General features: G+C 47.2%; 1 protein-coding gene across 1 annotated transcript in view; it reads left to right on the forward strand.

Annotated features, from left to right (window-relative positions):
• Window positions 1-17,137, forward strand: part of uba1 (ubiquitin-like modifier activating enzyme 1) — a 62,235-nt gene that overhangs the window by 24,049 nt on the left and 21,049 nt on the right. Inside the window, exons 7-15 of the mRNA XM_063035309.1 lie at window positions 1,337-1,427; window positions 1,506-1,638; window positions 3,004-3,101; window positions 6,309-6,455; window positions 11,165-11,338; window positions 13,033-13,140; window positions 14,072-14,152; window positions 15,849-16,004; window positions 16,511-16,676. Of these exons, the coding sequence (XP_062891379.1) occupies window positions 1,337-1,427; window positions 1,506-1,638; window positions 3,004-3,101; window positions 6,309-6,455; window positions 11,165-11,338; window positions 13,033-13,140; window positions 14,072-14,152; window positions 15,849-16,004; window positions 16,511-16,676 (1,154 nt within the window). The remainder of the gene's footprint in view (window positions 1-1,336; window positions 1,428-1,505; window positions 1,639-3,003; window positions 3,102-6,308; window positions 6,456-11,164; window positions 11,339-13,032; window positions 13,141-14,071; window positions 14,153-15,848; window positions 16,005-16,510; window positions 16,677-17,137) is intronic.

A 17,137-nucleotide genomic window follows, 5' to 3' on the forward strand; every position in this document is an offset into this window, starting at 1 on the left:
TTCTGTTGGAAGCCTTTATAATATTCTCATAGCTTTATCATCTCATCAGGAGTATTCCTATTTAGTCAATTTGAATCAAAGTACATGTGTTATTGAAGTATGTATGCAGAATACAACCCCGAAATTCATCTTCCCTACAGACAGCTACAGAACAAGAAAACCATGAAATCCGTTCAAAGAGAAACAGCAACCCTCACCCCCTTCCCCCCGTGCACAGCAAAACAAATTGCATTATCGGCAACAAAAAATTAGGAAAAACAACCCAGAATATAAAACACAAGAATCCGGGCATTATTTATTATCTGCAGGTCACCCAGATTCACAAAAGCGACCAGAAATACATAATGTGAACTACAGAGTCCAATCCACAAACCACGTCAGGAACTCTGACACCATTCTCTGACAGCATTGGGTGAGGGGGGGGGTGCGGGAGAGACTATTCACGTGCTGATGCCTTTCTCCAGTGGCAGTAAGTCCGAGGGAGAGACATCTGCCCTGTCCCTTCGAACAAATCCTTACAGCATTCCCATCTTTTTCTTACCAGTGCTATCATCCTCTTCCCAACTTTTCTGGAACCTCTTTTCTCACCACTGTTACAGAATGTGAACATTAGTCTATTCAGTCAATTTGTCAGTATATCACAGCCCCATATCCCAATTTTTGTCGTTAGCTCGACCTTCTCAGCGATGCTTAGTTTCCTTGCCCACGTGGATTTGTACTCCTGATCAACCTTGTTCTAGTCGGTGGCATGGTAACATAGTGGTGAACCTAGTGCATTAGTGCTAGTGATCGCTGATCGTGGTTTAATTCCCCATGCTGTCTGTGAGGAACCTGTACATGATTCATTCCCTCAAAACTTGGGATCTTGCCACAGTATCAGAAGGAAATGGCCCATTACTGCACTCTGGAGCCACGGGCATGGCGTGCCTGGAAAAAGGAGAAGAAGCAGGAACCTTATTGAAACCTACTGGATCATTTTCCACCGCTGCCTGTACAGAGTTTGTACATTCTCCCCATGGCTACTCTGGGTGCTTCGGTTTCCTCCTGGCACAGTCCAAAGATTTGGTTGGTGCTTCGGTTAATTGGTCGTTGTATATTGTCTGTGATTAGACTGGGGTTAAATAGGTGATTTGCTGGGCACGTGGCTCATTGGGTCAGAGTAGACTCTTCCATGCTGTCTCTGAATGAGCATTGACGTGGTGAACCGAATGGCCTGTTTCTGTGCTCTGTGATTGTACTCTACAATGTGCAGCTCAATCTGACTGTAGGCTACTGAGCTGTGACTTAAACCAGCTCTGTTGCTAATAACTAAACCCTCGTTTCTTCCGCTCCCCAGGCAACTGTTCTGTGACTTTGGTGAGGAGATGATAGTGTTGGACACCAATGGTGAGCAGCCTCTGAGTGCCATGATCTCAATGATCACTAAGGTAGGTATCGAGTCCCCTTTGTTCAGATCTCCTCTTTGCCCTCCCGTCCGTCACTGACACCACTGCCCTGTGTTTCAGGACAATCCCGGGGTGGTGACCTGCCTGGACGAGGCTCGGCATGGGTTCCAGACAGGCGACTTTGTTACCTTCACCGAGATCCAGGGCATGCAGGAGCTGAACCAGTGTGACCCAGTGGAGATCAAAGTCCTAGGTCAGTGCACGCCCGACTGCGCCTCGCTCAGACGGCAGCCTCCCCCTGCATTTATAGGGACCAGCCGAGAAAACTGATAATCCCCTGTCCAGTTACTTAGAAATCCTGATATTCTGGCTCCCATTTCCCACCTTCTAGAGCAGGGGTTCCGAACCTGGGGTCCACAGACTCCTTGCTTAATGGCATTGGTCCAAGGCATGTAAAAGGTTGGGAGTTCCTGCTCTAGAGTTTCTTAGGCCCCCCCTTCCCAACTCTTGTCCCTTTAAATCTCTGTTTAGTGTAAACGTCTCAGGCTCTTGTGTAATACCTTAAAGTGGCTATTTCAATGAATTCTAGCTATCTGCAATCTTAAGAGAGATTCTGCTGGAAATGGAGGAACCAGCAGGTCAGGCATGTCCTGATCAGAGAGTCAGGCAGTGTCCCTATGAAGGGTCGCGTCTCGGAACAGCGATTGTTTTTTTTTTCCCCCCATCATTGGTGCTATCTGACCTGCTGAATTCCTCAGCATTTTGTGTATAATTGCAGTCTTTAAGCTTTGTCCAGACATGATATATAACATCATCGTGTTCCAGTGCTCTTGGTGAGGTTAAATGGAAACTACAGACGTAGTCACTCTGGCCACAAAACTCTCAATATCTCCGACTCCTGGTGCATTCAGAACCAAACCCTGTTCTCCTAGTCCATAGCCCTGTCCCGCTTGCACTCTAATGCCCACTTTTCATTTACGTTCTAGACCTCAAAACCAGCCAGAAGTGAAGCCATTAGGATTTTCAAATTATTGCAAGCTGCATCATTAATACTTGGGGCATGACTGCACAGTACAGGTCCTTTGGCCCATGATGTGCCAACCTTTTAACCTCCTCTGCGATCAACCTAAACCTTCCCTCCTACATGACCCCCCAGTTTTTTTATCATCCATGTATCTGTCGCTCTTACTGCTTGTGTGACGGAAGTCCGATACAAGGTGATTGTAAATGGTGGACCAGAGAGCTCAAGGCAATTTCCAGCACATAATTTATTGCTAGTGTGGCATTACATTTACAAAAGAAAAGATAAACTCAGGTTCTTGATTAGTAAGAGCTTCAAAGGTAATGGGAAGAGGGCAGAAGAATGAGGTTGAGATCAAATGGTGGAGCAGACTTGATGGGCCTTGTGGTCTAACATTTGCCAGTCCCGAGAGCTGTTGATAGTATATGTGGTCGTGCCTGTCTTATAGAATTGACAGGCACTGTTAAGGTCTTGTCCTCACACACCTGCAGAGTGTTGCCGGCTAGCCTGGGTTCATGCACAGCACTCGCATGAGAAAACACCTGTCCCTGTTAACACACTCTGGTAACTTCACCTTCTTCCCGTCTCACCTCACAGGACCCTACACATTCAGCATCTGCGATACCTCTGGCTTCTCTGACTACGTCCGCGGTGGAATCGTCACTCAGGTCAAAATGGCCAAGAAGCTAAAATTTGTAAGTGCCTATCAATATTCAGACTGAAAATTTATGGTTGTGTTTTTATTGACTTGAGAGGCTGCTTGTTCAGCAATCCCAATGGGATAGCATCCATAGAGGCATTAAGCTGCTTTGGAACGCAGGAGAAACCTGCCAGGAGGGACGGGGGAAGAGCTGGGGTGGGGGACACAGATACACACTAATGTACACCCTCCCTCCCCCTGGGTAAGTTACCTTCTCCCTTGAGCTGCAGCACCTACTCCGTTCGTGCTTTTGGGCTTGTGGACATGCCAGGACTTAGGACTTGGAAGATTCCCTCGTAAATTTCCTGCACATCCGTATTTGACACCTTTCTGAATTGTTTCACTGGTGTGTGATAGTCAGAGTGATACAGCAAGGAAATAAGTGCTCAACAAAAATGCCCCATCTGAATTGGTGCCATTTGGCCTCTGTCCCTCTGAACCCTTCCTATCCTACCTGTCCAAATGTCACTGTCTTGACCACTTCTGACAACCCGTTCCATATGCAAAAGATCACAAGGAGTCGGTTAGAAGAGGAGGCGATTTATTGAAAACTGTGCGCACCAGGAGTCCAACCAAAGCTGATCTACCCGGATGAGAACTCAGTACAGCGTTGACATTCTCAGTTGATAAGATTTCCCAGTAAAGCTATATTTTGATAACAGAATGGTGACTACAGAAAGACTTAATTAAATAACAGACTAGGACCTGATGACAGAGTAAAAGATTATCCACAGGTGTATGCTAGAACATAATTAGTCAAGTTACTGAATATTGGGTGTTGCTGTATTTCATGTCTGCTTTGGTCTGCACGATCCACATCCCTATTTACTATGAAACCCCTGGTTTCCTTGGCTGCATAAGTCTAGGGAAGACGGCCTCTGGCTCTCACTATTCTTTCCTCCTGACATTACTGCTTCAGGTAGCCCATTCCATATACACATCACCCTCTGCACGAAATACTGCTGCTTGGGGCTCTTAAAGCTGCACCCCCCACACTTTAAACCTAAGCCTTCTGGTTTGCATTCCCTTTCCATGTCCAAACGTAAGTACGTTTGCCCTATTCATGTCCCTTAATATTCTATCATCATCGTTATGACGTAGGTGGTCATGATCCCATGACCATGATCGTTCATGACAAATGCTTCATCAGAAGTGGTTTTCCATGCCTTCTGGGCAGTATCTTTACGAGACAGGTGACCCCAACCATTATCAACCATTATCAAACTCTTTAGATATTGTCTGCCTGACGTCAGTGGCCGCACAACCAGGATTTGTGATGTGCGCTGGCTGCTCATACAACCGTCCACCACCTGCTCCCATGACCCTGGTGGGGGGGTGGGGGTGGTTGGTGCTAAGCAGATGCTACACCTTGCTCAAGGGTGACCTGCCGGTTAGCGGAGGGAAGGAGCACCTTGCACCTTCTTTGGTAGAGACGTATCTCCACGCCACTGCCTATATTATTCGACACACCTCTGTGAAGAGTGGTTTTATTTGTCACCTGTACATTGGAGCATACAGTGAAATGTCGCTTGTGCCAACAGCCAACAGGGTCCAAGTATGTGCTTGGGGGAAGCTGACAAATGAAGTGGCAGCAACATAACATGCCCAGAACTTAACCCATACCTCTTTGGAATGGGGGAGTAAACGGGACCACCCAGAGGAAACCCACACTGTCCTGTCACAGGGCGAACATGCACGCTCCTTTACACTCTAAAATCAGTCAGGGTTCAATTCTCACCACTGTCTGTAAGAAAGGTACATTTAATGTATTATATGTTCTACCCATGAGCTTTGTCCACTACACTCCAGGGTATGAAGTCCCAGCCCCACCTAAACTCCCCCCAATACTCATAAATTATAGTACAACCTGAATAAACCTACCCCTCCTTAACATCTCCTCTCTCCCCACCATTGTGCACACATGCTGTCAGTGTATGCACAGGAGCAATGAAAAACTTGCAGCAGCTTCACAGGTATTCAGCATTCAAAGAAAAACAAAGTCTTAGCACATTAACAGTTAAGTCTCAGCACTTAACAGTTTGCACATGTACATAGGAAAGACTTTTAGTAAGTACTGTACTAATTTTGTGTGTTGCACTGTACAGCTGCTGCAGAAAAGATTCATGACATGTGAGTGATGAGGTTAAAGTTCTTTTTTATTAAAGTATACAGCTTGAGAGAAGAATTTCAAGTTGCATACTTTAATAATAAAAATGAACCTTAACCTTATGATAAACCTGATTCTGATATGGGTCTCTGTTGTGGACTGAGAGTGGGAAAGAGGCAAAGAGAGGGGAATCATAGTTGGAAAAAGGCAGAGAGCTGGAGGCAACAGACATTTTGTAATAATCAATAAACTAATTGTTTGGAATCAAATGACCTTTACTGTTCTGGAGCTGGGTGTGTCTGCGCCCATGCCATCTCCCCACCCTGGCACTCTTTCTCTGCCACCTGCCTTACGCCCCTCCCACAGCACTCCACCCGGGCATTCCCAACACCTTTTGCTCCTGCCAGATTTGCAAACCCTCTCCCTGCTCCACAGTACTGTGTAAAAGTCTTGGGCATCCTAGCTATTAATAAATGTGCCCAAGAGTTTTGCACGATACTGTAGATTCTACACAAAAGAACACAAAACAAGCAAGGATAATTTTAGGCAGAGTGATTAAAGTGTTGCTAAACTAGTGATTAGTGTTATGCAGGTTGGTTCCAGAACTGAATGGTTGAAAGGAAGTCGTTTCCTCAACTTGATGAGGTGGGAATTCAGGCTTCTTTCTCTCCTACTTGATGGTAGCTCAGGGCTGTTAAGGGTCCTGCCTTTAACTGTATTTTCCCTTTGTGTTTAACAGCCTTCCTCCTCCCCAAACTATGGCATAGGTCTTTACTACAAATGTACCAGATTAAAATCAAAATGGAGTTAATGTCACATGGGCGGTATGTGTGCACAAGTTCAAGGAAAAACTTACTTGCAGCATATCATAGGCATGCACAACTTTGACAGGGAAAGCACCAGTCCCAGCAATGTTCTCATCAATCTTTTCAGCTGTTTCCAGCTGAATAACTTAACATTCTTTCTATAGCAGAGTCGCATTACCTCGACACAATACCGTCATGAGTAGAGTTGAGGTCAAGCACTGACAGGTCGGCGATCTGCTGCAATCAATATATGGTCTGATTCTTTACCTTGTTTACTGTCTTCCCCTAGAAATCCCTCAAAACCTCGTTGGAAGCACCGGATATCCTGATCACAGACTTCGCCAAGTTCAATAATCCCCCGCAGATGCACCTTGGCTTCCAGGCCCTGCACGAGTTTGTGAAGAAGAACTCTAACTTGCCCCGGCCTTGGCATCAGGTACAAGAGAGCACTCTGGGATTTGGGTGCAGCCATGGGGTAGAGGAGGAGGTTCGAAGTGAAGTTCCCAGCCCCTCACTCCTTGCTTTGAAGTGATGTGTGTACTACTGACCTTTGTGTGAGGGGGTAGAGTTTGTGTTTGTGTGTCTGTGATAATGTGGAGTGACAACGTCTGGTCTGTTGTGTTGGTGATGGCACTGGATTCCTCTGTTCAAATCTCATCTCATTTGGAAGGTTCAGATTCAATGGTTCAGTTTAATAGCACAGAATGTGTACAGTATGCAGCCTGAAATCCTACTTCACAGACGTCCATGAAACAAGAAAAGAAAGCCCAATAAATGAATCATAGAAAAATGTTAGAACCCCAAAGCCCCCAACCCCCTCCCATGCACAAGCAGCAGCGAAAGTATCAGGGCCCACCCCCAACCCATCATGCAAGCAAAACCAAGCTCCAGAAGACCATGATCTATAGCCCTTCAAAAATTACTGAGTGTCCCATCTCAACAGGCTCTCGATCTCCCTAACCGGGGTGGGGGGAGAGGTATCGCTCCTGCCACAGTGAGAGGGGAGGCCAATAGCTTGCTGTTTCAATGTTACAATGCGCATCGTCGCTTACTTGAGTTCCCCCAACTTGGAGCCAACAGGCTCTCAGCATCGAGAGAGAGAACCTGAAGAGGCCTCCAACAGCCTTGATGTATTGATCTCCCATGATGTTTCAGGCGGAGAGGAATCAGGTCGCCCACCCTGAAGGGGGGATCTTCCAAGCTGCACCTGGGGATACTGAAGTGCAGGCTGCTCGGCGGGAACCCACAGCCCATGTAGAACGTAGTCGGAGCGCAGCTGTAGATTATGGACTCCCAACAGGACCCCAGAAAAGGGAAAAGAAAAGACATGAAAACATGAGATTTAAGCTGTTTCACAGATGAACTGGAAGAAGTCGCCTGGTCTGCAAAAACCTCTGACGCCATCTTTAGCTCCTTCCATATGTATTTGTCATGTGTGGATGTTGTGGTAAGAGAAGGATAGCCTGGAGCACTCATCGAGTGAGACAGTTCTGCTTATTACAGACGAGATAGACTGGGATGATTGTGGCAATGTCAAACAAGTGAGACCTCTGTAGTGAGACTTTTCCAGAAAGTTCTTCCCAAAACGTAGTGCTCATTTACCTAATGGGGGTGACAGAGATAGGATAAGAATAATGGAAGAGTGTGAAACTGGTGTCTTTACTAACTTCAAAGTATCATCAGCTGTCCGCCTGAAATTTCGATTGGTCACCACACTTCTTTTGTGAATGGTGATTGATCTTGTGACTGAGGAATTCAAACATGTACAATTTAAAGTATAATGATCACTATCCCCAATTCTGTATAAAAGTGGCAGTTTTCTTCTCAGACTTGAGAGCAGTTTGAGTGAGTGCTAAAGAGCTGTCTGATCAACTGGTTGGAACGTTCACCAATACCTTTTAATCTCCCAGTTCGGCAGTTTGAGGTATCCACCTGCTTTGGGCAGGCTTCAATTTTACCGGCTCCTAAGAAGAACGAGGTAACCTGCCACAATGACTATCGTCCAGTAGCACTTGCATCCACTGTGATGGGGTGCTTTGAGAGGCTGGCGACGAAACAAGTTAACTGCGTCAGATGTGACCTGGTTCTGCTTCAATTTGCCTACCAGCAAAACGGGTCCACAGCAGATAACATTTTGGCTTTTCACTCAACCCTGGAACATCAGGACAGCAGAGATGCACATGTCAGGGTGCTCTTTAGCAACTACAGCTCTGCATTCAATTCTATCATCCCCTCAAAGCTGATTAACAAGCTTGAAGACTCTGGCCTCAATATCTCCTTGTGTAATTGGATCCACTGTTTCCTCAGTTGCAAACCCCAGTCAGTTCGGATTGGCAAAATCTCCATAGCCTCCACCAGCATAGGTGCACCACAAGGCTGTGTGCCTAGCCCACTGCTTTACACTTCTGATGTGTGGCTAAGCACCATTACCACATTCAAGTTTGCTGATGACACCAGAATCAAAGGTGAGACAAATCAGCATAAAGGAGAGAGGCTGAAAATACCTGGCTGAGTGATGCCATGACAATAGTCCCTGTATGTCAGCATGGCCAAGCTGAATTGTGACTTCAGGAGGAGGAAACCGCAGCTCCATGAGCCTATCCTTGTCAGGGGATCAGAGGTGGGGAAGATGGGCAACTTTAAATACCCCAGTGTTATCGTTTCAGAGGGTCAGTACTGGGCTCAGCGCGTGAGTGCAATTATGAAGAAAGCACAGCAGCACCTCTGCTTCCTTGTAGAAGCTTGCAAATATTCAGCAATATATCTAAAACTGACAAGTATATTTTCTGGTTGTATCGTCGCCTAGTATGGAAATACCAGTACCCTTGAATGAAAAATCCTACAAATAGTGGTGGATATGGGCCAGTCCATCATGGGTAAAGCCCTCCACACCATTTAGCACATTGACATAGAGTGCTGTCGCAGAAAAGCAACATCAGTCGTCGTGGACCCCCGTCACTACCCTGGTCATGCTCTCTGCTGCCATCAGAAGGAAAATACTCAGGAACAGTTATTACCCCTCAACTTGAACCAGAGATAACTTCACTCACCCCATCACTGAACTGTTCCCACAACCAATGGACTCACTTTCAGAGACTGTTCATCTCATGTTCTCTGTTTATTTATGTATAATTATTTTTTTCTCATTTTATCACCGTGGTTTCTTGTCCTTTGTACATTTTGGCCATCCAGTTGGGTGTGGTCTTTGACTGATTCTGTTGTGTTTGTTAGATTTACCGTGTATGCCTGCAAAAGTTATTTGAGTGCACTTTGATAATTAATTTACAATGAAGCATACAGTGGGTTTGCTGAAGGTCGCCGTGCATTCCAGTGCCAAGATAACATCAATATACTTTACCTTGAGTGAACTGCCCCCTTCACCTGGTTGAATTGGGGGATGGAGCTGCGCAGTACGTGGTGGGACTCTGCGGATTGAAATAAAACAGAGACGTAGGACATGATGGTCTGAAAGTCCTGGCACAGGCACACATGGTGGGGACAAAGGCATCTGATGTGCTGGCCTTCATCAGGACATTGACTATGGGTCACTTCACAACTGTTCAACTCATTTGTGAGATCATGCAGTATTGTTGGTAGTTCTGCTCGTCCAATTTTAGGAAGGATGGAGAGGACACAGAAAGGATGATACTTGTACTGAGGGTCTTGATTGAATGGACAGGGCTGTTCCCTAGAGTGAAGGACACTGAGGGCTGACCTCATATCATAAGGCCAAGGGCCTGTCTTCCCCAGAGTGGGGAGCCTATGTGTAGGGTGAGAGGGAAATGTGGCATATGTTTAAGGTGAGAGGGAAATGCAAGGGGCAGTGGGTATGTGGGACGAACTGCTGAAGAAAGTGGTAGAGGCAGGGACAGTTAAAAAGACAGTTGTACAGGTGTGTGGATAGAAATGATTTGGAGGGGAATCGGGTTTGATATCACTAGCATGTGTTGAGAAATTTGTTATGCAGCTACAGTACATAAACTGTAGATCACACAAGGAAGTGTCTATGCATATGTGTATATAAATTTAAAAAGCAGTGCAAAAAGAGAATGAGGTAGTGTTCATTCAGGGGCCAAACATGGGCAAATTGGTCTCTCTCTTTGTAAGCCTGTTTAACTGACTGTGTCATTACTGAACTGTGTCAGATCAATGCCAGAAAGTGGCAAATATGCGCACATGTAACCGACTGATTGTGGGCCTGGATCGTAGCTCCCATGCTAAGTAGGCCAGCATGTACCATTGCTAACATAAAGGCCAATTTATACTTGTGCGTCAAATCAAAGCCGTAGGTACAGCGTAGCTGCGTACCCTACGCTGTGGCCTGACGTGCATATCCCCAAAAATGTAGCTACATGTTGCGGCGCTGCAGACCGCAACAGCTGCGATTGGGCCACTTGGTAGCATCGCATTTCCTCCTACACTGCAATAGCTTCCCATTGGGCGACTGAAGGGCAGGGAAGGAACTCTGACTGCAATGCTTTCCATAAAGCTTTACAGACCTCCGAAATTATGGAGGACCCTGTGCTTGATGCCAATTTGTAGCTAGCTGCTACAGCCTGTTGACTTCCACCTGAAGCTAAAACTGGAATGGTGATTGCCAGTCTCTGAGTATATTGTGCGTACAACTGCGAAATAAATGGTTGGAGTCGATGAACCCAATCGTCAAATCTACCTGCTGACATCTGTAAATATTTGAAATGCATTTTCTTGTCCATGTTTCTCAGTGGCCGGACAAGCACAGAAAATTCACCCTCCTTCAGTTTCAGTCGCCATTGTTTGAAGTTTGAGTTTCCTCGTGTTAAGTTTCAACACGAAGAAACTCAACACAGTGGCATAGAAACCCCACCGCCAACTAGCGTTTTGCCGGTGAATTGCAGAGCCATGCAGGCACACCAACACATAAAATGCTCACAACGGCGGAGCCCATTTACGTAGGCTGCGGCGTAAGCTAGTACGCACAAGTATAAATCAGCCGTAACTCAGGTTTAATCATACTACTCCATTGCTCTGTGCAATATATAACAGTTACCTGTCTAACCCTAAACAAGAGTAAATCTGCAGTTGCATTTATTCCTGCAGCGTTTTGTGTGTATTACCAGTCTAATCGTTTTTCCTCCTCTGCTTCTCCTTCCCTACCCCTACCAGGGTGATGCCGATGAGCTGCTCAATCTGACCAAGGGAATAAACGAGAAGGCGCCGTCCTGCAGCCGCATGGAGCTGAACGAGGCCCTAATCAGGAAGATGTCCTATGTGGCAGCGGGAGACCTGGCCCCCATCAATGCCTTCATAGGTGGGGTGGCGGCGCAGGAAGTGATGAAGGTACTTTGTGTGGAATATAAATGTATGCTCACGACAAACGTGAACCAGCCATGACTCCCCCGCCCCCTCCCAATCCTGGACAGAATTGATACATATGCGCAGTATTGATGCTGGGAAAAATCGCTTTTGCTGAGTTGTATTAAGTGAAGTTATACATGGCAAAATAAAACTGCATGATTTTAGTGCAAGTTGAGGGAAATATTAGTCCAAGCTGATGCTAAGGGAAGAACCTGATGGCAGTGGGGCAGAAGTTATTGAACCTTGAGGTGTTGGGAGGTTGAACCTGCTCACCTTTTCCACCGCAGGCGGGGTGGAGATGAGTCTCTACCAAATGAGGTGTAAGGCGCTCCTTCTCTCTGTTAGCCTGCAGGTCACCCTTGGACAAGGTGTAGCACCCGTTGAGTCCCCCCCAGTCATGGTCACGTGAAGCCATGGGAGCAGGTGGTGGATGTTCGTATGAGCAGCTGGTCCATATCACAAGTCCTGGTTATGTGACCACTGACGCCAGACAGACAATTTCTGAAGAGTATTGATGATGGCTGGGGTCACCAGTCTTGTAAAAGCACAGCCCAGAAGAAGGCAGTGGCATACCACTTCTGTAGGAAAATTTGCCAAGAACAGTCATGGTCATGGAAAGACCCTGATTGCCCATGTCATACAACATGACACATAATGGACAAATGATTGTTTGCTGGACTGTACCCTAAGAACCATGATTCGATTCCAGTCTGTTTGTGGAGTTTGCATGTTCTCCCTGTGACCACAACAGTTCCCATTTTGCATTGTAAGGACTTTCATGAATACTGCCTTGTGTGCCATTCTCGTTCCTGTACTATGAAGAGCAAACCAGAGAGAATGCAGAAGAAATAAACGCTGTGTTACTGGCATTACGGAGATTGCATTAGGCTGCGGATATCTTCTCTGGAGAGCTGGAAGCCCTGGGATAACCTTCAGAAATTTATTAAAGCATGAGATATAGGTAAGGTAGGCAGTCATAGCATTTTGCCCAGGTTCGTCGTAATCATTATCTGCTGTGTAGTGTGTCTTATGACGCAGGTGATCTTGGTCTCCTTGACTATGATTGTTCTAGGTAAATTTTTCTACAGAAGTGGTTTGTCATTTCCTCCTATGCTGTGTCTTACAAGAGCTGCCAGAGGAAATGGTAATAATAGGTACAATTCCAGCATTTAGATGACAGGTGAGCAGATGTATGGATTGGAAAGGTTTGGAGAGAGATGGGCCAAAGGCAGACAAGTCGGGTTAGTGTTAATGGACAGCTTTGGCATGGAAAACTTGGACCAAAGAGCCTGTGTCTGCACCAGTTACGGTGTCAATGGCCACATTAGTCCACTTTGATACCTGGACTGAACTATCAAACCCATGAACGAGTTTAGGCTAATCGGCAGAGGGTATCTGAAAATGTATTTTTTTTTCCCACCCAAAGGAATCTGGAATCTGCAATGGACCCCAAGGGGGTGGCGGAGGCAGAGATTCTCACAATAACGTCCTTAGTGATTGCCTGAATGACCAGTGTGTAGACAAGGGAGGGCATGCTGTGAAATGGAGTTGGTATAGAAAATCTGAAGTGGGCTGAAAAGGCCTGTATGTGGGGAGGTTCGGGTCTTCTGGATCTTTCAGTATTGTACTGCCTGCTGCTGACTACCTCCTCTATTTCTCCTCTTTGCAAACTTCAGTCCTGCACTGGCAAGTTCACACCCATCCAGCAGTGGCTGTACTTCGACTGCCTGGAGTCCCTGCCCGAGGACGACGAGCCCCAGCTCACCCACGAAAACTGCAACTTTGTAAGTCTGCCCCATCGAAAGCCGGGTATCCAGTGCGCGTGTTAGCAGCTTCCCAGGGAGCAGTTTTCTGGCGTCAGAGCATCCGTGTGGTTTTAGGCAGGGGCTGGATTACGTCCTTGTTTGTTTCGGTGGAACCCTTCCTGTAATGGGAGAGCATGAAAGGACCCAGCAGAGTCATGTTTGAAGTTGTTGTTGTCTCCTTCTCAGACCGGTCTCCTTACCAGAGGCACCCCACGTTCGAAAAGGACCCCCCGCCCTCACACTTGATCCAGTTGTCACAGGCAGTATTGATCAAACTGGTTCCCAGATAAAATCAGTGCAACCATTGCCTCACAACTGCAGTGACCCTGGGATTCATCCTGGCCTCTGCCACTGTCCATGTGTGTGTGCGTGTGGCTGTATGCCTCTGGAGTTGATCGGCCCCCGGTGTGTAGATGTGGGATGGAATTTGCGAGAACAAAATGGGTTGGAATAAAAATCTATAGGTTGGGTGCAACAGAGCGGGGAGGAATTGCCAGTGCTTCGCATGGAGGTTGTGAACCAGGAACTCCGTGTCTGTCTCTCTCTCCCCCCCCACCACCACCTTGTAGCATCTGAACTAACTGGGGTAGCCTCAGTGGAACAGCGTCATCGCATAGCCCCAGGTGCTTAAGCTTCACCTACCTGGGGCACCATCTGCATGGAGTTTGCATGTTTCCATGACACCCCCAACTCTAGCACATTCTCTGGCTTGGTCTCAACCTCAAAAGTCCTGGCACCCTGTGATCAACATGTAGGGTTGGTGCAGTGAGAGCAAACCAGGGTTTGAATTGGCTGGCTTGCATTCAATGGAGGGAAGAGCCTCTTTTGTGCTGAATCTCTGACTGAGGTTTGTGTACAGATTCCCATCCTGTTTGATCATTCCTATTCTGCTCTATCTCCCTCCATTCAGAGGAACTGTCGCTACGATGGGCAGATTGCAGTGTTCGGTGCAGCCATGCAGGAGCGACTGTCAAAGCTAAAATATTTCCTGGTAAGTGCTCAGACCCCGAATGCATGTGCTGGTGTTGGTCAGACCACACTTGGAGAGCTGTGAACAGACTGGGGCCCTTATCAAAGAAAGTGTGTATTTGAGAGGGCCTAGAGGTTCATGAGAATGATCCTGTGAATGAAAGGATTAACGTATGAGGAGTGTTTGGCTCTGGGCCTGTACTCACTGATGCTCAGAAGAATGGGGGTGGGGGGGGAGCTCATTGAAATCTATCAAATACTGATAGACTGGATGTGGAGAAAATGTTTCTTATAATGGAGGAGTCTAGAACCAGAGGGCAGAACTTCAGTATACAAGGACGATCCGTTAGAACAGAGACGAAGAGGAATTTCTTTAGCTAGAGACAAGTTCCCTCTAATTTGTAATGACTGCTGTGCGCAAAAAAAAAACATGACGGTGATGCCATTACAGCATCTTGGAGTTCAATTCCGGTGCCATTCTGTTAGGAGTCTCTATACGTCCTCCCTGTGGGATGGTGAGTTTTCCCCAGGCCCTCCGATTTCCTCCCACAATCCAAAGACATACCGGGTAGGTTAGTTGGCCGTTATATATTGTCCTGTGATCAGGTTAGGGTTGATCGGGTTTGTCGGGGGTTGCTGGTGTGCCGTGGCTCTTGGGTTGGGAAGGGATGCTGTATCGCTAAGTAGAAATAGAAACATAGAAAACCTACAGCACAATACAGGCCCTTCGGCCCTCAAAGTTGAGTGGACACCCAGCGCCTTTTCCCCAGGGCAGACACGGCGAATATGAGGGGGCATCATTTTAATGTGATTGGAGGAAAGTGTAGAGGTGACATTAGGTAGTGGTGGGTGTGTGGAACACACTGCCAGGGGTGGTGGTAGAGGCAGATATATCAGGGATATTTAATACCAAGATGAACTGTGTTGTACTGTTTTGTGTTCTATAAATGACCTTGTAACCGTGTCCCTTCCCCAAGTCTTGCCCAGTAATGGAAACATCTCCCAATTGGACTCCCCTCAGCATCTCCTCTATTCCAGATTCTAAACTTACAACTTAGATCCGTCCTGGGAGAAGATATCCCTCTTATCACCCAAGTCTCTCCTGAATGGTCCTCAGTTGCCAGTATCACATAGCCCTACAGAGGACACTGTGTGTCCACTACACACAGTATAGTCTCACCCTCCCACCATTACCAACCTTATCCTGCAGATGCTGGGCTCAAGTGTTAAAGCATTTGCTAGAAGGATGGGATCCTTGACATTTTGGGTCAACTCTGCACTGGGATGTCAACATTTCCTTTCCACCACACATGCTGCTCGACACAATAGCAATCTCCTACTGGATCTAAGACACTTGGTCTAGTACATAGAGGGGAAGGGTTTAGAAGACTATTGGACTGACTTTGTTGGGCATGATTGGCAGGGATGGGTTGGGCTGAATGGTCTGTGATTTACAACTGTAATGCAACATCCCTCCACACTGTCCTATCACACACTCCCGGCTTCAGACACAGAGTGATACTCCCTCCACACCATCCCATCATACACTCCCAGGGTCAGACACCAAGTGAAGCTCCCCCCACACCATCCCATCACACACTCCCTGGGTTAAGGCTGCAGGGAGGGTGTTTTTTATAAACTGGGGAGCTGCCACTCCGTGGTGTGACATCGCCTGTACAGCCCTACCCACCCGTGACTGGTCTTTTATCTCTGCACAGGTGGGCGCCGGCGCCATAGGCTGCGAGCTGCTGAAGAACTTTGCCATGATCGGCCTGGCCTGCGGTGAAGGGGGTGAACTCACCGTCACCGACATGGACACCATCGAGAAGTCTAACCTCAACCGCCAGTTCCTCTTCAGACCCTGGGATGTGACGGTGAGAAGGTGGTGGTAGGGGAGAGATGTGAGGGATGGTGCAAGGAAGCATCGTCATTCAAATCTTAATGGGGGGTGTTAAGGTGCCCTTCGCCCCACTGTAACTGTGACCAGCACTGCCGTGAGCAGTAAGAGTTCTTGTCAGTTCATGGCCGGATTCTTTTCATATCTGAGGTGGTATACAGAATTTCTGTCTGGCACAAGGTGCCTACAGCCTTGTAACAGCCGGCAAATCGCTCCCACTGTTATCCCAAACTCTCGTCTGAATGTACGGACTGAACACAAGTCGGGCATTTGTAATCCAGCATGGATCTGTGAGTGTGGGCTAGCCGCTTGGCAGCCGTTTCTAGTCAGAAGCTTCTCCCAAACCGGTTGACCTTCGGTTCTGCCGAGGGAGTGGAAGGAAATGGAGTGCGGATTGAGCTCAAGGGGTCATGGGAAAGTTCAGTGGATGGGGGAAGAGGAATGTGGCACTGATACAGTCTTCCTCATTTTCACCTCTCCTAGAAAATGAAGTCTGAGACGGCAGCTGCTGCCGTGAAGCAGATGAATCCGAACATTCGAGTCACGGCACACCAGAACCGCGTTGGACCTGACACTGAGAGGATCTATGACGACGACTTTTTCGAAGCTCTGGACGGTGTGGCCAATGCACTAGACAATGTCGATGCCAGTGAGTACCTCCTGTCTCTTGGCCGCATTCCTGGTGCCCTTGCTTGTGGTCAACTTTAGAACTAAGGGGAAGAGAATTCCCTTTTCAAGAATGTGTCTGGCACAAATCCATTCCCCCTCCCCCCCGCCACCCACCCTAGACTGTTTAACTCTCTGTCTGTTTGCTGGCTCTTTGTACAAGCTCTCAGCTCGTGCATTCTTTCCCCGATAGACCATAGATAGCATCCAATTCAAATGCAGCCCTCCTTTGTGCAAACTCGTGCCCTCTACTGACGTGGGGGTGGGGTGGGGGATACAGTCAACATAATCATGGACCCCACCCACCCTACATTCCTATTAGGCAAAAGATACAAAAGTCTGAAAGCAGATGCCACCAAGCTGAAGGGCAGCTTCTTGACCCACTTGTTATCAGACTCTCGAACCTATGTTCCTACACTAAAGATCTCTCAATTTATCTACCTC

This window comes from Mobula hypostoma, chromosome 28, assembly GCF_963921235.1.
Source record: "Mobula hypostoma chromosome 28, sMobHyp1.1, whole genome shotgun sequence".
Taxonomy (NCBI): Eukaryota; Metazoa; Chordata; class Chondrichthyes; order Myliobatiformes; family Myliobatidae; genus Mobula; species Mobula hypostoma.